This window comes from Saccopteryx bilineata, chromosome 10, assembly GCF_036850765.1.
Source record: "Saccopteryx bilineata isolate mSacBil1 chromosome 10, mSacBil1_pri_phased_curated, whole genome shotgun sequence".
NCBI classification, from domain to species: domain Eukaryota; kingdom Metazoa; phylum Chordata; class Mammalia; order Chiroptera; family Emballonuridae; genus Saccopteryx; species Saccopteryx bilineata.
The window spans coordinates 20,061,596-20,086,005 of NC_089499.1; the positions used below are offsets into that span (position 1 = coordinate 20,061,596).

Below are 24,410 nucleotides of genomic sequence, written 5' to 3' on the forward strand. Positions count from 1 at the left end.
CTCTGCCCATCTGGGGCGTCGCTCTGTTGCAACCAGAGCCATTCTAGCGCCTGAGGCAGAGGCCACAGAGCCATCCTCGGTGCCCGGGCCAACTTTGCTCCAATGGAGCCTTGGCTGCGGGAGGGGAAGAGAGAGACAGAGAGGAAGGAGAGGGAGAGGGGTGGAGAAGCAGATGGGCGCTTCTCCTGTGTGCCCTGGCTGGGAATCGAACCTGGGACTCCTGCACACCAGGGTAATGCTCTACCACTGAGCCAACCGGCCAGGGCCAAAATCACAGTCACTTTTAAATTGTGCTTGCCATTTTCAAGTGCTTAGCAGTCACATATGTCCAAGATAGATAAACACAGAATATTTTTATCATCACAGAAAGTTCTACTGTACAACATGAATGGAAGGACATCCAAAAAAGACCTGGGTTCCTCAGCTCCCAGGGAGACCTGCAAATGAAGGTTACAGGACACAGGAGGAGAACAGAGCCAGGAAAGAAGTCCCGGGCGGAAGAGACTTGCCTACTGGCTTGGATGCCATTTCTAATGACAGTTCCATCTTGGATTCTTAAGGAATGTGTTTTGTAGTAAAAGGACTGGCTCTCTGGACTATTCCTGCTGAGGTAGGGGCAGAAGACAATTAAGAGCAAAAGCTAGATTCCAAAGTAAACCTCTAAGCCCTGAGTGGCAGCGGCAGAAGTTTCCGGAAGTCAGAAAAAAATGGACCGAACTAGGTTTGCGACGAGCTGAAATTGCGAGGGCTCAAGTCAGCTGGCACCAGCTCTCAAAAACGCAAATCCCTGTACCTAAGATAAAAGGCTGTGTAAAAAAAAAGTTAGGCCCCTCTGACTCCAGAGGTATTAAGTAATTCCTAGTAAAACCCCATTTCAATGACTGAAACGTAGGGCAGAGCTGAAGCACACAGATTCAGTTTCCAGGCAAAGCCCACATAAGCCTAGAGCAAGGAAATTAACATTTTATAAAAAAAAAAAAAAAAAATACCGGCCTTTTTCTGTCAAGGTTTTTCAGAGGGTTCAAGTCACAGCATGCCAAATAAGGGTGAGTTTCTAGAACATAGCAGAGAGGTGACCAAAGGGGGAAGAATTTATTCACAAGGGAAAATCCCCGTGGCCTCAGGGTAGCCGCTTCCCCTGGATGCCTGGGATGGCAGCTAAACCTAATTAAAAGCATTCCTCCACGGCCACTTCTCTCTCAGGTCACTCCTACCTGCCTCTTGAATTTCTCTCTACCTGGTCTGTCCAGCAGTTTGAATAGGTTTGTAATCCCTCGCCCTCCATGTGCATAGACTTTAAGTGTCTCTTTCTCTTACAGGACAACACTCTTTTTACAGCCTTTTGAAGGCAAAACTAAAACCACAGGTGATGATAACAGAGACCTGGCTGGATCCTCTTCCAACAAAGTATTAGAACGAGAGTGTATTACTAGAGAGTATTTCCAGACACATGAAAATATTATATAGCCAGATAGAAACCAGAAAGGGAAAAATGGACAAATAATTTCATCTGTCCTGCTATGATTATAGGTGCTAAGATATGACCAGAATGTATCATATTTCAAGGGAGGAATTGAGGAAAATGGGAATTTTAAGGACACTCTACAACTGTTCTGCCCATTATGGTAGCAGATAGCTACATGTAGCTATTGACATTTCAGTTAATTGACATAAAATAATATTTAGAATTAAGCGCCTTAGCTGCACCTGCCACACTGCAAGTCACAGGTGGCTGACAGTTACCACACTGGACAGCACAGATATAAGATACTGTCACCACTGCAGAAAGTTCTGCTGAACAGTGTTGCTTTCTAAGATGGCTATATAATTTACCCCAATGATAAAGGGCCCTTAAATACCAAGTTTCTGAGCTATTGGCAGCCTTCTCCACCCTGATGAGTTCCGGATAGTGGTTTACATATGTTGTCTAACCAATCCAACCTTCCAGCCTCGAGTCCATTAACCGGGCGTTAGATACAAGAACAGTATTGCACTGAGCTTTCCCCTTCCGAAACTCTTAACTCTTGAGTCCAAAAGTATATGAAACGTGTTTGAGATAACTGAGTTGAGAGCATATCAGGAAATTGTCTATGTGTGAGGCGTGGGCAAAAAGAAGGCACTCCTTGGAATTAATGAATTTGTGTCTTTTATTGTGTGTGTGTGCGCGCATGCGTGCGTGTATGTGCACGTTATCCCAGAGGATTCAGAAGGCTGCCTTGCATGGAGTGAGGTCTAGACAGCTCCTAAGAAAAGTTCTGGGACTCCTAAGCACTTTCCCCTATATCTTTTCAAGTGCAAAGAAGCAACGATTGTTTTTAAAAAAACTGTAAAGAGCTGACTGACAATGGAATCCTAGCGTCACTTGGTACACAGGGTGATTGTGATGGGTTCCCCTGCCTTCTGCTAACTGCAAGGCATCATGGGAGAGGAAGAGAGAAATGTACTACCTTTCCATCATCACAAACTCCTGGCCTTGCAATGGCTTAATTATATCATTCTTCTACTTAAAATTTGTCAAAGACTCAGAGACTTAGGCCTAAACTGCATGGGCTAGCATTTAAGGCCTCCATAATCTGATTACTTTTCTGCTGAACAACACCCTTATCAAAAATCCTTTCATCAATAACTGCCTCCCCCACCCCCACCCCGCCAGCATTTCCGCCTCTCCACAAGATCGACCAGTGCATGGCCACGGGATGATCCCCAAGGTGGCCTGCCCAGGCCCTGGAAAGAGTTCAGTGCCTCTACTAGCAGCCATGAGTTTTAATGGGACTGGGAGAAGGGACTAAGAGAATGGCTTCTGCAAGGACACCTGCTGTCTGCCAGGACCCAGGAGAAGAGGCCCCAGGCAGTGGGCATCCTGACTGTCCACTCTGGGTGTGGCTCAGGAGAGCTGGAGAACTGCCTCCACATTGTCAGTGGACGTGATGCCCCTGGGTAGCTTCCCAGCTTCCCCTCTGCCTCCTTGAAGTAGGTGGAGAAGTGTAACTCAGCGGCTAACAGGCAGACAATGGTGCCATTGAGTTGCAGCCAGCCTTTCAGACCCAGGGCAACCCTTTTCTCTTCTGAAAAGTCTCTGCCTACTCCAGCCTTTTTAGCCTCCTTCATTGTGAGAAGCCTTTTAGATGGGCTTCTGCTTACCCCACTCTGCAGGTAAGTTTTCAGAAGCAAAGGGATTTTCATTCTCCCTTCGCTCTACTCTAAAACCTGCCTCAGATTTGTTATATTGGATTTAGTACAGCAGTCAGAGATGGGAAGGTTTGAACCCCATAAGTGGTACTTCTTTGCTGGGTGATAGCAAGTAAGTACCTTGACCTCTCTGGTCAAATTCCCCATTTGTAACCTACCTGCAATAGGCCACATCAGTGTTTTTCAACCTGGGTTCCACATTGGAATTATCTCAGGATATTCTAAAACAGTATTGATACCAGGGCCCTACACCAAGGGGAAATAAATCAGAACTCCTAGAGGTCTGGCTTGGGCATAAGAAATGTTCTACAGGCCCTGGCCGGTTGGCTCAGCGGTAGAGCGTCGGCCTAGCGTGCGGAGGACCCGGGTTCGATTCCCGGCCAGGGCACACAGAAGTGCCCATTTGCTTCTCCACCCCTCCGCCGCGCTTTCCTCTCTGTCTCTCTCTTCCCCTCCCGCAGCCAAGGCTCCATTGGAGCAAGGATGGCCCGGGCGCTGGGGATGGCTCTGTGGCCTCTGCCTCAGGTGCTAGAGTGGCTCTGGTTGCAACATGGCGACGCCCAGGATGGGCAGAGCATCGCCCCCTGGTGGGCAGAGCGTCGCCCCTGGTGGGCGTGCCGGGTGGATCCCGGGTGGATCCCAGGTGGATCCCGGTCGGGCGCATGCGGGAGTCTGTCTGACTGTCTCTCCCTGTTTCCAGCTTCAGAAAAATGGAAAAAAAAAAAAAAAAGAAATGTTCTACAAGCTTTCTAGATCAGTGGTCGGCAAACTCATTAATCAACAGAGCCAAATATCAACAGAACAACGATTAAAATTTCCTTTGAAAGCCAAATTTTTTAAACTTAAACTATATAGGTAGGCACATTGTTATTATAACCTGTGCGCCCACAAATGGTATTCTGTGGAAGAGCCACACTCAAGGGGCCAATGAGCTGCATGTGGCTTGCAAGCCACGGTTTGCTGACCACAGATCTAGATGATTCTAACATGCAGCTAGAGTTGGGGGAAAAAAGCGTTCACTAAATAATTTCTTTTTATATGGAGTGCAGTACTCAACAAGAACAAATGCAGGAGGCCATGATAGCACTGGATAGATGTGATCAGGCCCCTGAGCTATGTGTCTCAATTTACCCAGCTGCTAGAGAAAATCACAAACGCATTATCACAGAATCTTATTATATGTGTGTGTGTGTGTGTGTGTGTGTGTGTGTGTACAAGCAGGGTCAAGCCCAGCCCAAATAATTTTCTTATGTGACTCAAACTCTAACAATGTTTTAAGATGAGGCAGAGATCATAAACATAATCGACCCTGAGGCATTGGGTACCTATTGTACAAATTCTTCCTGGAAGATCATCTTTAGATTAATTTTTAAGTATGGATTGTATACGTTCCTATTTTTTCAAAGGATGAAAATCCTTGACCAATCACTAAGGAGACAATAAGCTTCAAGGAGGATCTTTTTAAAAGATCGAAGGGGCAGGTTTCCTGAGAAAGCTGAATTCTTTTTCAGCTGAATTCAAAGTGTTTTTGACCCCACAAGACCAAATGAATAGTGACTGCAAGCAGACCAACGTGAGAAAGTATATCTGCCTTTAGATAATCTGGCAAAAAAAAAAAAGTTCAGAAGGTCAATAAACAGTTCCTTAGACAGTTGTGGATAAGCTTGTCCACAAAAATGTCAAAGCAGAAGTGGTATGGCACACAGAAGAGATAACTTCTAAATCAACATATTCCTGGAATTTAATTTCTCTTCCTAACCTCTGTGATATTTTTCTTTTTTATTCCATGAAACAAATATATATTGAGCATCATCTATGTTACCAGGTCTGAGAAACCATTCCTGAAATGTGCAAAATTTGAATGTATTTTTTCTTGGTACAATGACATTTGCCTTAACAAGGTTCAGTATGTAAAAGGCATGATTTTTAAAGGATTATATACATAAAAGGTATTATGCCAGAAGATTTATTAAGGAATCATTTCTTTTTAAGTGCATAAAAAGGTAACACTAAAACCTATGGTAATTTTAAGAAGAAAATCTCTCCAATGATAAACTTCATGAACCCAGTCATTATTTAATGCAGCTCATCTTTTCTAGGAAATGTTCACTGAGAAGGAAGAATCAGAATGACTGTCTGTTCCAAGTCCATTGGAAAAATCACCCTAATGAATACTTGTGAAAAAAAAAAGAAGTCCATATTGTAGTGTAGGAGCTGATTTGACGGGCTTCCTTAACCAAAATTAAGTAAAACAACATCACGACTCAACTTCTCTTTTTATGTTGTGGGGGAAATAACTTGTGTGTAGAGCGAGTTGCAAGAGAGCAAGAACACAAATTAGCTTTGTTTGCTGGTCAACTGAATACAGTTTCTGCTCATCAAGAGCTTTCTTTACCATATCCTTTGAACATGTCATAGTCATACAAGTAGGGCTGGCTACTTCTCAAGGTATGACTTTTTTTTTTAATATTTCTTTTTTATTATTATTTTTTTTATTTATTCATTTTAGAGAGGAGAGGGGGAGAGAGAGAGAGAGAGAAAGAGAGAGACAGAGAGAGAGAGAGAAGGGGAGGAGGAGCTGGAAGCATCAACTCCCATATGTGCCTTGACCAGGCAAGCCCAGGGTTTCGAACCAGCGACCTCAGCATTTCCAGGTCGACGCTTTATTCACTGCGCCACCACAGGTCAGGCAAGGTATGACCTCTTTATATAAAAGCAACTTCACTAAATATTAGATGCCTGTATTTGTGTTATGCAAGCCAAAACAATTTTATTCTTCTCTATATCTTTATTCAGATAGTCATTTTCAAGAAATTCATTGAAAGGAAGCCTAAGTGAATACTTGACTTCTATACTGATATGAAGAATTCCCACATGTACAGACGCCCACATCACTGATTATGTTAAACACCCTGAAGCTTTGGGGAAGAATAAAACTACAGGACTATAGCAACTACCACAGTCATAAATGGCAACATCTGTCTACCGACCATGGTGACTTAACACTCAAGGAGACAGACCACATGGTGCTTAAAAGAGAAATTGTCCCCACAAGAGAAAGGGGGAAAAAATGACTCATTACATAACTTTAAGTCCAGTAAGACTGGTAGACAAAACCCTCAAAGGACTGTATCTTGAAAGAGGAAATTCTCCAGTCCTAAATGTAGCTTCTGATTTTGGAGGCAAAGAACAACTCTTCTAACACCACCCCCTCCATTTCCCCTTCTTCTATAATTTAGCTATGAAAATACAAAAACACAACAAGACCATCGCTTTTATCTTAGGTTTGCTCAGAAATGAAGCCATGAGGGGAACACAGTGACTACACAAATGGTAAAATAGCGAGAAGATCAAGTAGGATCCTGTATGGTTGCCTCAGAGGGTTATTGCCTTTCTTGGTCTCCATTTCCGTATTCTCTGTAAAGTAGGATAATTAGACCTGTCCCAGAGGATTGTTTCTAAAATTAAATAAGGCAAGTAAAACTGTTTAATAGACACTAAAGCATTCTACTACAATTAGGGAGTATACAAAAATCATGATAGCCAGGCATGGTCAATGTTGCGGGCGGGACTGGACTTGGAGCACACTGGCGCCCTTCCCCCATCGGCCTCCATGATAGTCAAGTTATTCAGATCACTTCTCTTTTCTGTTTTCCTGACACTAGTTTCCATCTGTCTGAAGAAGTAGGCAAATGACTATTTTTACAATGTTTGCTGTGCTTCCAATATTTATTTGACAGCTAATTTTTTTTTTTTTTTTTGTATTTTTTCTGAAGCTGGAAACGGGGATAGACAGACAGACTCCCGGCACGCCCACCAGGGGGCGACGCTCTGCCCACCAGGGGGCGATGCTCTGCCCCTCCAGGGCGTCGCTCTGTCGCGACCAGAGCCACTCCAGCGCCTGGGGCAGAGGCCAAGGAGCCATCCCCAGCGCCGGGGCCATCCCCGCTCCAAAGGAGCCTCGCCGCGGGAGGGGAAGAGAGAGACAGAGAAGAAGGAGAGGGGGAGGGGTGGAGAAGCAGATGGGCGCCTCTCCTGTGTGCCCTGGCCGGGAATCAAACCTGGGACTTCTGCACGCCAGGCCGACGCTCTACCACTGAGCCAACCGGCCAGGGCCTATTTGACAGCTAATTTTAACAACAAAAGATGTTTTATATACTGTCAGGAGAGACAGATGCACCTCAGAAGGCTGTGGACAGAAATGTTGACTACAATCAGGATCTTCTACTGAGTCCTGGTCACCGCTGACAGAGGACATACAAGTAAGTGGTTGCTGTCAAGCAACCCAGTCATCAACTACCCACTGTGGCCCCTTCCTTTTCTTGTACATTCAAGGTACTTCAGTTGAGAGGACAGGAGCCAAATCTGTCTCCATGATCCTCTTGTGTCATATGGAAAGGTGAGTTACAAGAAGCAACACCGAATCAATCCGATTTTCCCAAGAGTTTCAATCAGAGGGGTCTCTTTAACATAAATTGGACAGTACATTGTATTGGAGGTCAGGTATTGTTTGGAGCTTCCCTTCCCACACCTTAAAGATGAGTATTGGCATAAACACGTACAGAGAAGAACAAAACTGTTTCAACCAGCAGAACACAAGTAACACAGATATCTAACATCAGTCCGTTGCTTCTATAGAATAGAAGTTATACCTTGAGGAGGAGCAAAGCCAATAGGCTTGGAGCAGGATTAACTGACTCTCCAACAGTTTATTCGAGAACTAAAAACTGACCCGTGAGAAACTAGATTCCCTCCTGTGCCCCAAAGACAACAGAAACATCTCATTAATAAACCGGTAACGGGAAATATCGAGTGTGACAAAATGCTTTTGCACAGCGCTGAAGAAATATAAGTGATTATGTAATTGCCACAAACATCCTCACCAACATCATCGTTAAAATCTTGGAAGATAATTGTTTTCGGCAGTTTGGAAGCTTACCAGTGGTATATCAAATTAAAAGTATTCACTCTCAACCATTTCCAGTAAGTGCTCTAGAATATGAAGACATAAAAGTGTGATTTCATCTCCTTTCTCCACTGAGATAGAGAAGATAGGGCATTGCTAGCCCATGTCAGTAATGTTGTCAAGTCTGTGGTAGCTCCCGAATTCGCATAGAGGAAGGGCTCCAGGGTGACGACCCCCGCTGGAAGGGAGCTAGTCTGGGAGCTGTGTAGGGACAGGAAGCACACTGCCGCTGCTTTCTAGACTCACGTTCACCTGGAGTGTCCTCACAGGGAGCTGATGGGGATGACAGTGGAAGGGGAAGCTAAAGACCTTGACCTTCAAGACCAACCTTGGACCTTCCAGACTCATTCTTACTAAGCACCTATCGAAGAAAGCCTTCATATTTAAGTCTGCTTAGCACGTGCCCTTAACGGGGGCTTTCCCAAAAGTACAACCAGGAGTCACCTTTGCAATATGGGATGTTCTTCAGACACTCTCCACGCACCGAGCAAGACCCTTTCATTCATCTGCCCCTTCTCCAGCCATCGACAGGAGATAACCTATGATTCATAAAGAATGAAAGGCAGAAGTGGCAAAAAAAAAAAATTGTCCTGAGTCAGATGGTATGGTTTACTTTATGACTTTTTCTGGCCTCTCCAGTCATAACACATCGGGCTATAAAAGAATCACACACAAGAAGATAAGTGAATTAAAGTCAGCCTGTGATGGATGGAAAAACAACAACCCTTCACACCCACAGGCTGCAGCTCCCCCAAACTCAGAGGAACGGAAGACTGAAGCCAGAAGTAACCTCTACTATAGAGAGCAACTTACACACATCAGATCGTCTGAAATTTCCCACCAGCCCATGTGCTCTCAAACAATACTATAGGTGGCTATAAATAACATAGCCTTTGATGACATACTTGGTGGTAAAAAGGCAAGCAGTCTAGAGGAAAAAATGCTCGTGTGTGTGTGTGTGTGTGTGTGTGTGTGTGCGTGTGTGTGTCCTGTCACCCCATCTTGAATTTATAAGCAATTTTTCCCTGGCCTTTAAAAGTAATGAATTTTAACTTGGGGTAGGGGGTGTGAACACACAATATAGTGTACAGAAATGTGTTATAGAATAGGGCACCTGAAACCTGTATAATTATGTTAACCAGTGTCACCCCAATAAATTCAATTATAAAAAAAAAAGACGTTAAAATTAATGAATTCCACCCAGCAAAAATCTTTTAGTGAAAATGTGTGCTAGGTGCTGGAAAAGAATCAGAAGGCTCTCCTTCAAAGCCTTCCATTCTAGTAAGAGAATTAGAATACACACACACACACACACACACACACACACACACACACGGAGCTTGCAGACCAAGCCCATCTGAGTGAGAAGTCCTGTTAGAGAGGCTGTGCAGAGGAGAAAGAGAATGCTAATTGGAATAATAATGACAGAATGAAGAGACATTTGGCCAGGCATTATTTCAGAAAGGAGAGGTATTGTAGGGTGCAGGCAGAGAATGGGGAAATTGTAGGGAGCAGAAAGTCATGTTAGAAAATTTGAAAGCAGGCCCTGGCCGGTTGGCCCAGTGGTAGAGCGTCGGCCTAGCGTGCGGAGGACCCGGGATCGATTCCCGGCCAGGGCACACAGGAGAAGCGCCCATTTGCTTCTCCACCCCTCCGCCGCGCTTTCCTCTCTGTCTCTCTCTTCCCCTCCCGCACCCAAGGCTCCATTGGAGCAAAAATGGCCTGGGCGCTGGGGATGGCTCTGTGGCCTCTGCCTCAGGCGCTAGAGTGGCTCTGGTCACAACATGGCGACGCCCAGGATGGGCAGAGCATCGCCCCCTGGTGGGCAGAGCGTCACCCCATGGTGGGCGTGCCAGGTGGATCCCGGTCGGGCGCATGCAGGAGTCTGTCTGACTGTCTCTCCCTGTTTCCAGCTTCAGAAAAATGCAAAAAAGAAAAAAAAGAAAAAGAAAAAAGAAAATTTGAAAGCAAAAGGATGTATAAGAAAGCCCGGTTGGAGTGGAACCAGGGCCTGAAGCATGTGCACAGGTAGAATGGGTGACACAAGAGGGTGCACGTGGTCATCTAAGAGCCCTGTGACCATCTGTGTGTCATAGGAACCCTGACCTCAAAGAGGAAGCCAGGGCCATGTCACCACCTGGGTCCATGGAGAGCATCCACGGGAGGTTTTCTAGCGGAGGGCCACTTATTCAAAATGACGTGTGTGGAGTGGAAGGAGCATTAACTGATAGCAGTGTATATGTATTGAAGAGATCGGGGACAAGGGGCTGTCCATGGGCAGAAACCAATGAGGAAATTCTTCCAGATGACAGAGAAGAGGAACTCAGACTGGCATTGTGGTTATATAATGTAAGAGCAAAAATGAAACCAAATGGTTAAGAACTTCATGTAAAACTAGATTCCTCCTGTAAATAAATGTCTGAATAAGAGATTCTAGGTACTAAGATTTTAAAATGATTCTGATGACTAAGTTGAGATTAGATGCAACAGGAAACAACATGAGATATAGGTGGCATTGGAAAGTTCTTTACTGGTCTTTTTTCTAAGTATAGTTAAGATGTCAGAAGAAAAAAAAATAGGTAAGAAAAGAAAATTATTTGGAAAAAGCAGAAAGTAGTTGTGAGAACTGGCTGTGGTGACTGACAGGGACCCACAATACTTGAAGAAAAAGTAATCGAGGTACAAAAAAGTTGCCTTATGGTGAGTAAAATACAGAAAAATTCAGTGAGTCCTCACTGAGCAACAACCAAATAAGTTCCCCAAGACAAAAGAAGCTGCGTTTTGTTTTTTTTTGTATGTTTGTTTTGTATTTTTCCGAAGCCAGAAACGGAAGGCAGTCAGACAGACTCTCACATGTGCCCGACTGGGATCCACCCGCCATGCCCACCAGGGGGCGATGCTCTGCCCATCCGGGGTATCGCTTTGTTGCGACCAGAGCCATTCTAGTGCCTGAGGCAGAGGCCACAAAGCCATCCTCAGCACCAGGGCCAACTTTGCTCCAATGGAGCCTCGGCTGCGGGAGGGGAAGAGAGAGACAGAGAGGAAGGAGAGGGGGAGGGGTAGAGAAGCAGATGGGCGCTTCTCCTGTGTGCCCTGGCCGGGAATCGAACCCGGGACTCCTGCACGCCAGGCTGACGCTCTACCACTGAGCCAACTGGCCAGGGCTGTTTTTGTTTTAATATATATTGAAGAGTAGAACTAACTTCCTGGAAAACCTGACATCAATTCATTAATTTACTGGGTGCATACTTTGCTCACAGCTGAGTGCTACACGTTTTAAGAAATGCTAAGGCATAATAGCCCTTAAATAATGCCTACAACTAACTGTCAAGGCCGACTGATTCAATGCCTAACAAATAAACATGGTGTGCAGGGCGAGTTCCGCAGAGAATCAGTTCCCTGGGATTCACAGTAGGTGGTCAAGGCACATTCGGTGGAGGAAGAGCCAAGAAGGATGCTTTGGGGAAACAGACTGCTTAAAACTTACTCATTAATTGACTCGCCATCAGTGCATTCTCTCTTCTGCTATGCTAGCTGTAACCTTTGTTACAACCAGTTCAATGGGGCCTTCCCAGGAGTCAAAGCACCCTAATAAAACCAGAGCTCTTCTTCTTCCTTGAAACCTCTTCTGGGCTCACCGACAAAAATGCGCCTTATCTGATCTACTGATCCTCGGACTCCTCGCTGGGAAATGTTCTCTTGCTCTTAGAGTAGCGCTTCTCACACTCCGATGAGCCTGCGAATCACCTGGGGGTGGGTCTTGATAAAATGCAGATTCCCGTGCAGAAGGCCTGGGGAGGGGCCTGACGTTCTGCGTGTCCAATGAGCTCTCCGTGATGCTGATGCTGCCGGTTGCTAGACCACCCTTTCAGTAGCAAGGTGTCAAAACATCTTTAGTTGCTGTCGTCAGAGGATGATATAAAACCATCATTGGTATCAAAATGCTTGAACTCAAGATGTGGGCCTTGAGGCCAATTATAACTCATGAAAGGGAACGTTAAAAGAGAAACGAGCCTGACCAGGCGGTGGCGCAGTGGATAGAGTGTCGGACTGGGATGCCGAGGACCCAGGTTCGAGACCCCGAGGTTGCCAGCTTGAGCACAGGCTCATCTGGTTTGAGCGAAAGCTCACCAGCTTGGACCCAAGGTCGCTGGCTCGAGCAAGGGGTTACTGGGTCTGCTGAAGGCCCATGGTCAAGGCACATATGAGAAAGCAATCAATGAACAAATAAGGTGTCACAATGCACAACGAAAAACTAATGATTGATGCTTCTCATCTCTCCGTTCCTGTCTGTCTGTCCCTGTCTATCCCTTTCTCTGACTCCCTCTCTGTCTCTGTAAAAAAAAAAGGAAAAATAAAAGAGGAACAAGGCTCCTAAAAGAAAGAATGAATGGTCAGGGGTGAGGCTGGAGGAGATGGGAAACAGGAAACAGCCAAGAAGCAAGAACTGGCTGGCCCAGCGCTCTTCAGAATCAATAAACAGGTGATAAGAGAGGCAATAAAAATGATATGATTAGCTATAACAGAAATTATAAAGATAAAAGTAACAGTATGCAGGGGTTAGATTGTTAGACATGATTATATAACAATGTAACATCAGGGAATCCAGAATATTGATTATAAAGTGTTACTTTGGGGGTGATTTTTTCCTTTTCACCTAGTTAAGAAAAAATGTTACCGCTTTTTTTTTTTTTTGCTTCATACTATAGGTTTTAGAGAATGAAACATAAACGTGGGATGTAGCAACAAGATAGTCATACAAAGCAAAAGTTAGAAGACTCCTCCTCCGTGCTAAGTAGTGTCTGCAGAACACTCATTATGTGAAGTGCAAAACACTTTATACAGAGATGCAATTATGGGACTCACAGCACCTCCCCTGCCCAAAAAAAGCAGTCTGAAAACGGCCGATCCGGAGCACGTTCTCTTTTCTGAGAATATTTTTCAGAAAAGTGGTAGAGGAATCTTTGAAAGGCAACAGATGACTAAATATATTCAGACAAGTTTCCTTTCTTTCCCCTCCAGAACAAAGAACCTCCTCTAGGCTTTTCTCTTCCGAGACATAGCCAAGCATTTCATAGCTCTCTACCTTAGGAAAAACCTTCACAGACACTTGAAGCAACTCAGAGGAAGGGGAGAGTGGCAACACCGTAATTAACCGGAGAGAAACAGGATTACCACCAAAAGCAAGAAGGGCTTTTCTTCAGCAAGAAGGAAGGGGGTGAGTTGATGTAGACATGCCATTTAGTCAAGGCTGTACGCTCAGACACCTGTACTAGGAAATTTTCAAAATAACCATGGTTTCTTTTTTCTTTTTTTTTTTAAACAGTAGTCATCTCCAACAAACTCCAAGTGAATGTGGTATTGGTCAGTTCTGACCTGTTATGACTTTTGACAGCTTTCTATTTTGATTAATTAAGGCTCATGCTTTCTAAGTCAACTTCAAATGGTTTCCTCTGCTAACGAACCTACAGAATGAAACCTTTCATCAAGCTGAAAAATATCATCTAGTCCAGTTCTTCTCACTGTACAGGACAGAAAATGAGACCCGGTGGGACCAAAGGGCTGAACCAGGTCACCCGGACGTTTCATTTACGAGGATAAAATGCTTTAGTCTTCCCAGCTGTCTCCTAGGGAGAGTCTTCCTCTAAAACCAAGAGTTAGACTGGGGTTACCTTTCATTCAAGATCAAGGTTTAAAATAATTACATATTTGCAACTCTTCTATTTGGCACAGGGCCTGTAAACTAGGAAAATGATGAAGGGGTTTAGCTACATCTGGGAAAAAAAGTTTTTTTTTCATTTAGTGAAGTAATGATACAGACTTAAGTCTCTGTACCACAAGGAGAGAAGGAGGAAGCATTTGTTATTTATCTTCTAAGTAAATAAGCAACTCCTACTATTAAGCATAGAAGCAGGTCTTATGGAAGCTGAAGCTTTTAAATTTCAGGGACACTCTTTTAGAAAAAGAACGCAGGCCCTGTCCAGTTTGCTCACTACGTGGCATATGTATGTCCTGGGTTCAATTCCCAGTCAGAGCACACAAGAGGATCGACCATCTGCTTCTCCTCCTTACTCTTCCCCTACTCCGCCTCTTCCCCTCCCGCAGCTAGTGGCTTGATTGGTTCGAGCACCACCCCAGCGCTGAGGATAGCTCAATTGGTCCAAGTGCATCAGCCTCAGGCACTCATAACAGCTCGGTTGATTTGAGCATCAGCCCCAGATGGGAGTTGCCAGGTAGGTAGATCCCAGTCAGGGAGCATGTGAGTCTGTCTTACTATCTCCCCTCCTCTCACTTTAAAAAGAAAGAAAGAAAAAGAATACAAAAAATAGAAATAGAAATTTAGGTATAAAAGTGAATATTTAGTATTTAGAATGACATTTTAAAAAACTGTAAATCACACAAATATAAAATTTTTAGAAAAAAACGATTTGTGTTAATTTACTGTCTGACACACAAAAAAATATTTTTTTTATTGCATACACTTTGATCACCACTTCCAAGGATATTTTGCAATACTGTCTACAGAGAGAATAGAAAAATAATTCGATCTTTCCCCTAGAGCTGTTGATCAGAATTTGTAATTTATTACTGAAGAACTTGGAAAGTCTTTTTCTACTTCATAACTCATTATAAGTAATGTCATATAAATGTTTGGATTGCCTCTCAATTTGGGATCATCTCTGTCAGGTTTTGTTTATATGTGAGCTATAATATTCAGGACACTGCAAGTTTTCTTAAATATTCTTTAACTTGATGGCACTCATTAACCTCACTGGAGAGCTCCACCCAGAGCCAGGAGATGGGCCTGTTCCAGGGAGAAGCCTTGAAATTCCATTCACTTCAGGCTGAATTCACCTTGGCTACACCTATGTATATTTATGCATCCTTGAATTCCGCCAATCCACCCAAATAAAGTGAATATTTTGCTCAGAATACCTAAACTCCTTGATGGCATAACTATCCCATGATTCAGCCCTAACTATATCATTTGAAGTAGATATTTTATTTTCCCATTGAGGTCACAAGACAGGAATGACGTTTGACTACTCTGTGTCTGAATCAAACATAATTTTATTTCACTAAAGAAACTAAATGGGATAATATATGAAAAATGCTAAAGCATTAAGAAAAATGTAGGATGTCATATTCCTTCTCTAGAAGAAATTCCAAGAGTCTCCCAACAACCCATGCTACAGTGGAGAAGTGGTTTACATCCACAGAGGCAGCCTGGTCTCAGTATAGCTTAACGATTAGAGTCTAGTGTGCAAACCAGAGCATCTGGGTTCCAACGTGAGCTTGATCATTTGCTAATCAGGTGGCCTCCATTAAGTGTCCTGATCTCTTGAGGAGTTATAATGAGCATTATAAAATCTATCTCATAGCGTTGTTTGGAAGGTTAAATAACGCAGATGTAGAGCTCAGGAGGATCCTGGCAATGGCCAGCTCTGAGTAAGGTAGCTAGCTAGCCATGTCCATGAAGGCTCCTGAGAAAAGCTTCCTCAAGGCAAGAACCCCTCTCACAGGGAGCAGGAGGCCAATTCCACCTCTCTGTGTAGAAGAGTTCTGCAGAGTTTTAGAAGGACCAGTAGTCATCCGCAAAGCCGCAGAGCGAGTTTCCTCCAAAGCCAACGAACCTCTACAGTGATTTACAGCTTAAACAGATAAAGAGACACTGTGGCATCTGCTGAAATTATGCATCTGCTCTCCTACGTTTCACTGAAGGCATTCATGTTTGTTCTGCCAAACCCCTAGTTCTCTAACGTGCATAGTTTTGACAACCCTATACCTGTTTTAGTGTCAGATGGGCTTTTCACTTCACCCTGTTCTAATAAACGTTTTTTTCTTTAAAGAGCATTAGGAAGGCTATGGAATAGTCAAATATTTACAAGAGTAGAAGAAAACATCCAGATAAGCTTCACCTTGCCCTAGTGTTCTAAATACACAAAGGAAGTGCAACTAAGGCACTGGGAAATCTTTTTTTAAAAAAATGTGTAAGTGAGCCCTGGCAGTAGCTCAGTACTTTAGAGTGTTGTCTGGATACACCGAGGTTGCAGGTTCGATCCCCGGTCAGGGCACATACAAGAATCAACCATTGAATGTGTGAATGTGTGAATAAGTGAAACAACAAATTGATGTTTATCTCTCTCTCTCTCCCCCTCCCTAAAGTCAATCAATAAAAAAATTATAAAATATGTACAAGTGAAATAGCAAATAGAACAAGTCAAATAAATAAAGCTTGAGTTTCTTTAGGGAAACACAAACTATGAAAAACTGAATTCCCCAAAGGAAAATACAACAAAACAAGTCCTTAGCTTTTCCATTAATGAGCAATCTCTGTCCTCCAGGGAAAAATACACTACAATCAAGAAGAACTCAGTCTTTCCAACACCTCTGCACAGGAATGTTGTTGGTGCCAGAGAGGCACAGACATTGGAAGGCCCAAGGCAAGAGGACAAATGAGGCCCCACCACCAAAGGTCAAAATGTTGAAAGCTAAAAAAAATATATATCAAATAAACTGTGCAATAGAATAGATTTTATCCTTCCACCTTGACTGACAAAGTCAAGAAAGTCTTGCTTGGAATACCAAGTACAACTGAAAGGGTCTTGAACAGAGTCCCTTCCTGGAACACTCCCTGCGTGTTTGTGTTTGAGGGAAACACTGTCCCAGGCCTGGTCCACAGTCTGATCTCTTTCCCCTGCCTGCTCCCTCTCACCCTGAGAGGGACCCTGTCCGATGTGTGTGGACACCGGAGTTTTAACACAGCCCACCCACGCACAGCTGTCCTGTCACAACCCTTCAGACACAGAGACAGGTGGCCCTGAATGCCTTCAGGGAGCTGGAACCAAAGGTTCTCGTGGGTTGTAAAGGCTGGTCTGGGGCCATCCAGACAGTGAATTTTGGGTTCCCAAGTACCTGAAACATGATCTGAAAAAGGGACAGAGTTTGGACTCAGAGGTCTGAAATCTGCTCACCCCATGGACAGGGGCTTCCCCTCCTGAGAAGAATAAAAGCAGTACTCACTAAGGTCCAGGACGGAGGTCCTTTTGCCCTTATATTGCTAACGAATGGGAAAAAATGGGGGGGGGGTATGTATCTCATCAGAAAACTGAAAACAACAACAAAACCCTCCTGTCTTGAAAGCAGTCTTTCCCAAATAACAATCTCACCAGTCATCGGCTCTTAGCAGGCAGCTAAATCCATTCTAATCATCTATAGCTTCAGCCCGTAAACAAAACGCAGATGCTGGGAAGCCCTTAAGAACCTCAAAAGAGGTCCCTAAGTCGATCACATCCCAGGAGGCAGTTGCTTCATGTTGAGTGCCAACGCCTAACACGCTGATCACAGGGCAAGTAAAAGGCCAGCTCCTTTGGTGAAGAGAAGAATCTTAATCACCTACAAGTTTTCAAATGAGCTGGACCTCAAAAGTCAAACCATCCCCCTTTGTTATGTGGGATGGAATCTGTTCTTTCCGCCCTCACCAGCAGTTGTTTGAGGCCTGGCCACAGATGCTGGTCCTCTATGCCTGGAATCTGGGGTTCAGTTACACATCCCTGAGAACAGTGCGTGACCAACTGCTGTCAACAGTCAAACCGGGGGTCACCGGCAGTGGGTCTCACCACCAAGATGCTGTTATCAGACTAGGGGCAGTCAAGTTTCCTTGTGCAAAAAGACTCTACCCTATCTTGATTTTTCTACAGTACAAAGATAATCAAGAACGAGCCAGATCACGCAAGCAAAGCCAATCATGAGGTCAGGAGCACTGAACTGATGACATGAGATGATAAGATTCCCCTTTCTCAAATGTAATGTCCCTTTGCTCACTTCCTGGCTTGTAGCCCAGCACGCACACACACAACTAATACACCAGGAAAAAGCCTGCACCAAGTAAGCAGGCCAAGCTTAGAAACACACACACACACACACACACACACACACACACGCACGCAGACCTCAAGTGACCTTGGGCAGACTTGATCTTCCTAATTTATAAAATAAAGATAATAAAACTTGTCCTCCAGGTTTCCTCTGAAGATTAAATTAGGTAAGGAATGTCAAGTGGCTGGCTCAGCGCATTTTGTCAAATGCGCTCCCTTCTCCCCACTTCTCCCTGAGATGAGCCAATTGGCCCGCTGAGCATTACGCACCCTACTGACATGCCAAGCCAAGACCGGCATGACTCTCTGGCCTCAGTCAGAAGCTGCAAGTACCCAAGGAGCCAAATATTACAAGTAAAAGAGAGAGAGAGCGAAATGAGTGGTGAGCATTCTGGGTGCTAATGAGTATCTGCTAAGTGATTTCTACAGGAAATCATGAGTTATGCTGCCTGGACTGACCCCGGTGGGGCTGAGGCGAACATGGTGGTGATATAGCTCTGCTTTTATGCAGAAATTGAGTAAATGAGGTCAACCTGTAGCCAGGAAGTATGTTTCCTCCGCACCCTATTTTAAACCACTTTGGTGGTTTGCATCAGACCTAAATAATAGCCATACTGCACCCCAGCAGACAGTGGTTGTTATAGGACCTCACTTTCCTTAGAACAACTCTGCTCTACTGCTTACAAACCAAAACATAAAACCCTGATAAAAGGTTTTTAAAAAACTGAAAAACTAAATTAAGATTTCAGCACTTTTTTTTCCATAGTTCATCAGAATAAAACAATTCATAGTATAAAAACAGCTGAATTGTCTATGTAGGTGGGAGTCTAAGCTCTTCTCACTAAAAGTAAGATTTTTGGTCCTGGCCAGTTGGCTCAGTGGTAGAGTGTCGGCCTGGCGTGCAGGAGTCTCGGGTTCGATTGCCGGCCAGGGCACACAAGAGAAGCGCCCATCTGCTTCTCCACCCCTCCCCCTCTCCTTCCTCTCTGTCTCTCTCTTCCCGTCCCACAGCCAAGGCTCCATTGGAGCAAAGTTGGCCCGGGCGCTGAGGATGGCTCTGTGGCCTCTGCCTCAGGTGCTAGAATGGCTCTGGTTGCAACAGAGCAATGCCCCAGATGGGCAGAGCATCGCCCCCTGGTGGGCATGCCGGGTGGATCCCGGTCGGGCACATGCGGGAGTCTGTCTGACTGCCTCTCTGTTTCCAACTTCAGAAAAATACAAAAATAAATAAATAAATAAATAAATAAATGTAAGATTTTTATCCTGTAGACCAAACTCTCAATAAAGAGTGATAGCCTGGGCCCTGGCCGGTTGGCTCAGTGGTAGAGCGTCGGCCTGGTGTGCGGGAGTCCCGGGTTCAATTCCCGGCCAGGGCACACAGGAGAGGCGCCCATCTGCTTCTCCACCCCTCCCTCTCTCCTTCCTCTCTGTCTTTCTCTTCCCCTCCATTGGAGCAAAGATGGTCCGGGCGCTGGGAATGGCTCCTTGGCCTCTGCCCCAGGTGCTGGAGTGGCTCTGGTCGCGACAGAGCAACGCCCCGGAGGGGCAGAGCATCGCCCCCTGGTGGGCGTGCGGGTGGGCGTGCCCGGTGGATCCTGGTCGGGCGCATGCGGGAGTCTGTCTGACTGTCTCTCCCGTTTCCAGCTTCGGAGAAATACAAAAAAAAAAAAAAAAAAAAAAGAAACAAAAGAGTGATGGCCTGGTTGTTAAAATGCTCGAGGTTGTTGCACTTTGTCAGGAGGATGAAGGGTGAGTTCAGCAGTTACTGGATATTAAATGACGAGCCAGGTACTGCAGGAGACCTGGAGGTAGAGAAATGAAGTAGACACAGCCCTTGCCTTTGAGTGAATTAAAGGCCTAATGGGCAAGGAAGTCACACGGATATATAATTTTGGCTTACTCTTGTTAATGATTATCACAAGCTAAAAGAAAGGCCTATCCCTTGGAGAGGACCTTAGCTTGGCGGGAGATATTCAAAGCAGGTTTCTTCTAAAAAAAGATGACAGTTGAGTTCAGTCTTAAAGGACAAGTGAAAATTATCCAGGTAGCAGGCATTCCAGGCAACACCTTGAGTAAAGGCTACATGGCTCACAGCTCATGTGTACACGAGTGGACTGGGGAAGTGGGAGTGTTGGCGAGATGTGGACCTGTAGAATCAGATGGGAACCAGATCACTGAGGACCATGTTAGGCCAGATTCAGATAATGAGAATGATAGAATAATAAGACAATAAGAATAATGACAATACAATAGAAGCTGATATTTATTGAGCATTCACTTTGCTGCAGGCACTATGTTAAGCACTTTAGAATATTTCATTGAATTTTCACCAGAACGCCATAAAGCCCATTTCACAAACGAGGGCACTGAAGGTTAGAGAAGTAACATCACTGCAACAGGCTCCACGGCCAGGAAATGGGAGGTGGGTCTGGAAGCCAGGATGGCCTGATTCTAAAGCTTGCACCCTATGGACTTGTCTATCCTTGCAGGTAAGACTGGATGGGCATATACCTCGTGCTGGGTACAGAATGCAGAACTGAGGTGGCCCAAGGCAGGTATAGAAAAGAACAGATCAATTAAAAAAAAGTATTCAGAGAGATTGAGAAGGAAACATTCAACATGCTCCCTCTCCCTAGAGAACTCAACAACAAAACGGACTTTGGACAAAGGGGTCTAGAAAATAAATTACTAGTGCTCAGTAATGCTTCCAAATGGACAGAGTTAAAATGTGGTTGTTCTCTTTGCCTTTAACATGCTCCTGTGTGTTAAACTCAATGAGGGCAAAGACCAAGTCTGTCTTCCTCACCGGGGTTTGTCTCCAGGTCTGAGCCTCCTGCCTGGCTCAAGAATACACTGTCAATACTGTTGAGAAGTAAGAATGAGTAATGGCCACTTTTGACCATGGTACCCAGAAAGTCTCATTATTAATTGGGGAAATAGGGTTAAGAAAATGTTTAAAAGTTGGCTTGATAACTGAGGATTGGAAAATTGAAATGAAAAGCATGTAGCAATTATGTCGACTATCTAGATATTAATGAGGATGCGTCACCATGGGGTGCTGTTTCGGAAAAAAGAAAAAGGTGAGAAATATACAATGTGAAGAGTGTATCGTATAAATCATAACTGTTAAAAACTAAGATGCTATTAAAGGAAGTGGCCTAGAGGTGAAAAATATGCCGTCTGGAAATAAAAGGAAATAGACCAAAAATCAAATTCTGGGCCTACTGATTACTGACCTTGACAAGTAAGCACATCATTACAGTGATTTTAGGAAAGAAGTTTATCTGTATGACACTTTTACCAACATTTAGTCAGCAATAAGCATCTCTTGATGGGTATTTGAAAAGTAAACATCCCATTTTTCAGGTCTGAGTGGTTTTCAGACATGCAAAGTTTTCCCCCAAAAGAGTAATTACTTCATTCTGAGCATTTTGGAAAAATGAATCTACTAATTCAAAAACAAAACAAATTTTAAGTTAAGTATATTTCTTAGCAAAGTTTGTTTTTATATTGAAATTCTTTGCACATTTCTAAATCTACTAGAGCATGGATTTATTATTATGATTATTTTGTTAGTGACCTAATAGAAAGCCATAAATAATCTTATTTCCTCATTCCTTATCATGAATTAAGATATTCTGAAAAATGTTTTGACATTTACCAACTACATTAGAAAAATCTTGAAACCATGTACTTATAAGGGAAATTAAAATGCAATCATGGAATTAGGTTTCTCGTCTTCATTGCAGCTACTCTTTACCTTCAACTACCTTTGAAATTTTCATTTCAAATGAATACAAATTTGAAATGATTCCTTGGTGCAACCATTTTGAAACCTTCATTCCATAAAGATACTAAATCTGTGGGTTTTGTAAAACTGTTTAAAAGCCCAAATAAAAAGCCACTAGGCTTTTAATTGTTTAAAAGTGTGTATATAGATGAAATGAAACTAACTCATGAACTATTGAGTCTGGAATTTGTAATCGTAAATCTTATCCTTGTAAACAAAACCTAACAAAATCAGAGCCCACAAATTTCCTTCTTTCGTAATCTGAAACAAAAATTTTAATGATTTTTTCACATCCACAGAAAATTAAGGGTGCATTTAAAATATTTATTAGCTAAATATAACTCAGTTTTTAAGAGTCTGGGGTATAATCAGAGACAGTTGAACATTTTGAACATTCTGGTACTGCAGTGTAGGACCACATCCAAGAATGAAATACTGGGGTTTAATTTAACCATAGAACTCAGTTTTATGTTAGGAATTTTTGTTTACAATAATGCTTCTTCCTTGTCCCATTAACAACTCCCATCTCCATGGGACCTTCAATGTGAAGTTTTCAATCCACTTCAATACTCTGGAATGCACCATTTAGAAAACCTGGGGCATATTTCTTCTAGATAAACCTACAGGTAAGTCTGCCTGAGGTCCTTGGTAAACAGAACCTGTGCCCCAGAGTGCCAGTGAGGACTGTTGAATCCTCTACATTCCAGCTCTCATCTATGCAGGGCATCTTCAAGTCACCAAGGAGGGAGGAGAGGGACATACGATGTTCAAGATGAAGGGAGTGGAAAATTATCCAAATCTAACCATGTCATTTTACAGATGAGGAAAACTGAGGTCCTGAACAGTACAAATACCCTGTTAAGCAGCCCACAGCTGCAGATACTCAGTTATATGGGTCATAGCTGCAAAGGTTCTAATTTTTAATGTCTCAGGGGTTGGGTACTTTCCATAACACATCTTTAAGTACTCCATTCATTCCCCCTCACGTCCCCCCGCGACCCAAAAAAACCCTCTAGAGATAGACATCAGTAGGGCAGCAGAATTGCGATTTTAACCTTCCCGTTCCCACCGAGATAACCGCAGAGAACCATCGGCTCCCGGAAGAGAGTGTTGTCTTGCTTCAGGCAACATCCTCGCACCCCACACCTAGCAGGCCCTCGGTGAATAATTCCCCTCCGCCTCCACCTGACAACCTCCGCTCCCTGATGCACCCAGGCCAAGCACTCAGCGGACTCAGAGAACTTCCCTTTGCAGATGCTTCTTTTCTTGAAAGTTTATCCAAACTCTGGTCCAACGAGCCGGCCTGGGGGAGTGTGACGCCCTTGCCCGCAGCTAAGGACGGAGTAACTGGCCATTTACAGGGGTGGCTCGGCAAGTCCCGGGCGGGCACGAAGCATCGGCACGGGCCGCGGGGGCCCCAGGTGTGCCAGCTGCTTTGGCGGCCTTGGCGGCCGCCGCTCCAGGCCGCTGCTCCCCTGCCTCCTCCAGATAACCAACTTCTCAAACTTCCCTTTCCGGGGGTTGGGGCGCGCCGCGAGCGCAGCCAGCACACAACGCCTTTCCTGCCTGCACAAAGGGGGCCAAACGCGCCCCGCGCCCCCTGCCACTTGAACTTGCCCTCTCTTTGAAAAGTAAAACTCACACAATCCCTGTAGCCAAGGGAGTCAGGCTGCGCGATGCCCGAGGGGAAAGGTTCCCGTTTCCGCCGAGCGCCGCGATCCCGGGACAGCCTGTCAAGCGCAGCGAAGAGGCGGGGAGTCCCGGAGACCCCAGGCGCCCCGCCAAGCCCGACTGGCGGCCACTCACCCGACTTCTGAACGTGCGGAGGGATCGTGCTGGCGATGCGCGTCCACAGGACGATATGCAGCGGCCACAGGCCCCGGAGCAGCCCCCGACCCATGGCAGACCCCGCCGCTTGTCATAGACCGAGCCCGGAGCGCAGCGGCCGGCGTCTTCCCGGACCCCTGGCTGCGCCTCCGCGCCGCGTCCTCTCGGGACCCCGCGCCCGGCCGGCCGGGCAGATGTGCGGGCCAGATGTGGCGCCGGCTCGGCAGCGAGGAGGGGGCCTGGAGGCCGGCGAGGCGCGGGGAGGCCCCCGGCGGCCGAGGGGAGCTGCGCAGGAGGCCGGCTCCTGTCCCGGGCTTGTGCGCGCGCGGGGGTGTCGTCGGTCCCGGCGCGCGAGTGACTCACTCAACTTCACCCCGCGCTGCGGGGGGAAACAGGAAACTCCTCGCCAACAGCTGGGCAGGACCTCTCACCGCCCCAGAGCCTTCTCCCTCTCTTCGCTTCCAGCCCTCGCTCTCTCTCGTAGCTGCCAATCACCCTAGACCAGCCCCTCCCAGGGCTTTGGCAAACTTTCAGCTGCCCCTCACCGCCCTCAGGAGCCCTCGCTCCAAGTATTTACTCCGGGGTGACTAAGTGCAGACGTTTCACAAAGTAACCGGACTTAGAAAGTGTATATACTTTTCAAAGCACCCTCACGAAGCACCTTCCCCTTCCCTCCAATCTTCTACGGAAGGTTCTAGGTGCTTTCGAACTGTGTTTTCAAACCACAATCGCAACTCAGGAGTAGATGCTGAAATCCAGT

At 45.1% G+C, this 24,410-nt stretch overlaps 1 protein-coding gene across 1 annotated transcript in view; it reads right to left on the bottom strand.

Moving 5' to 3' along the window:
• The window catches only part of TGFBR2 (transforming growth factor beta receptor 2), a 96,106-nt gene extending 71,988 nt beyond the window's left edge, over nucleotides 1–24,118 (bottom strand). Inside the window, exon 1 of the mRNA XM_066244366.1 lies at nucleotides 23,630–24,118. Within this exon, the coding sequence (XP_066100463.1) occupies nucleotides 23,630–23,723 (94 nt within the window). The 5' untranslated portion in view covers nucleotides 23,724–24,118. The remainder of the gene's footprint in view (nucleotides 1–23,629) is intronic.
• Nucleotides 24,119–24,410: the final 292 nt, after the last annotated feature.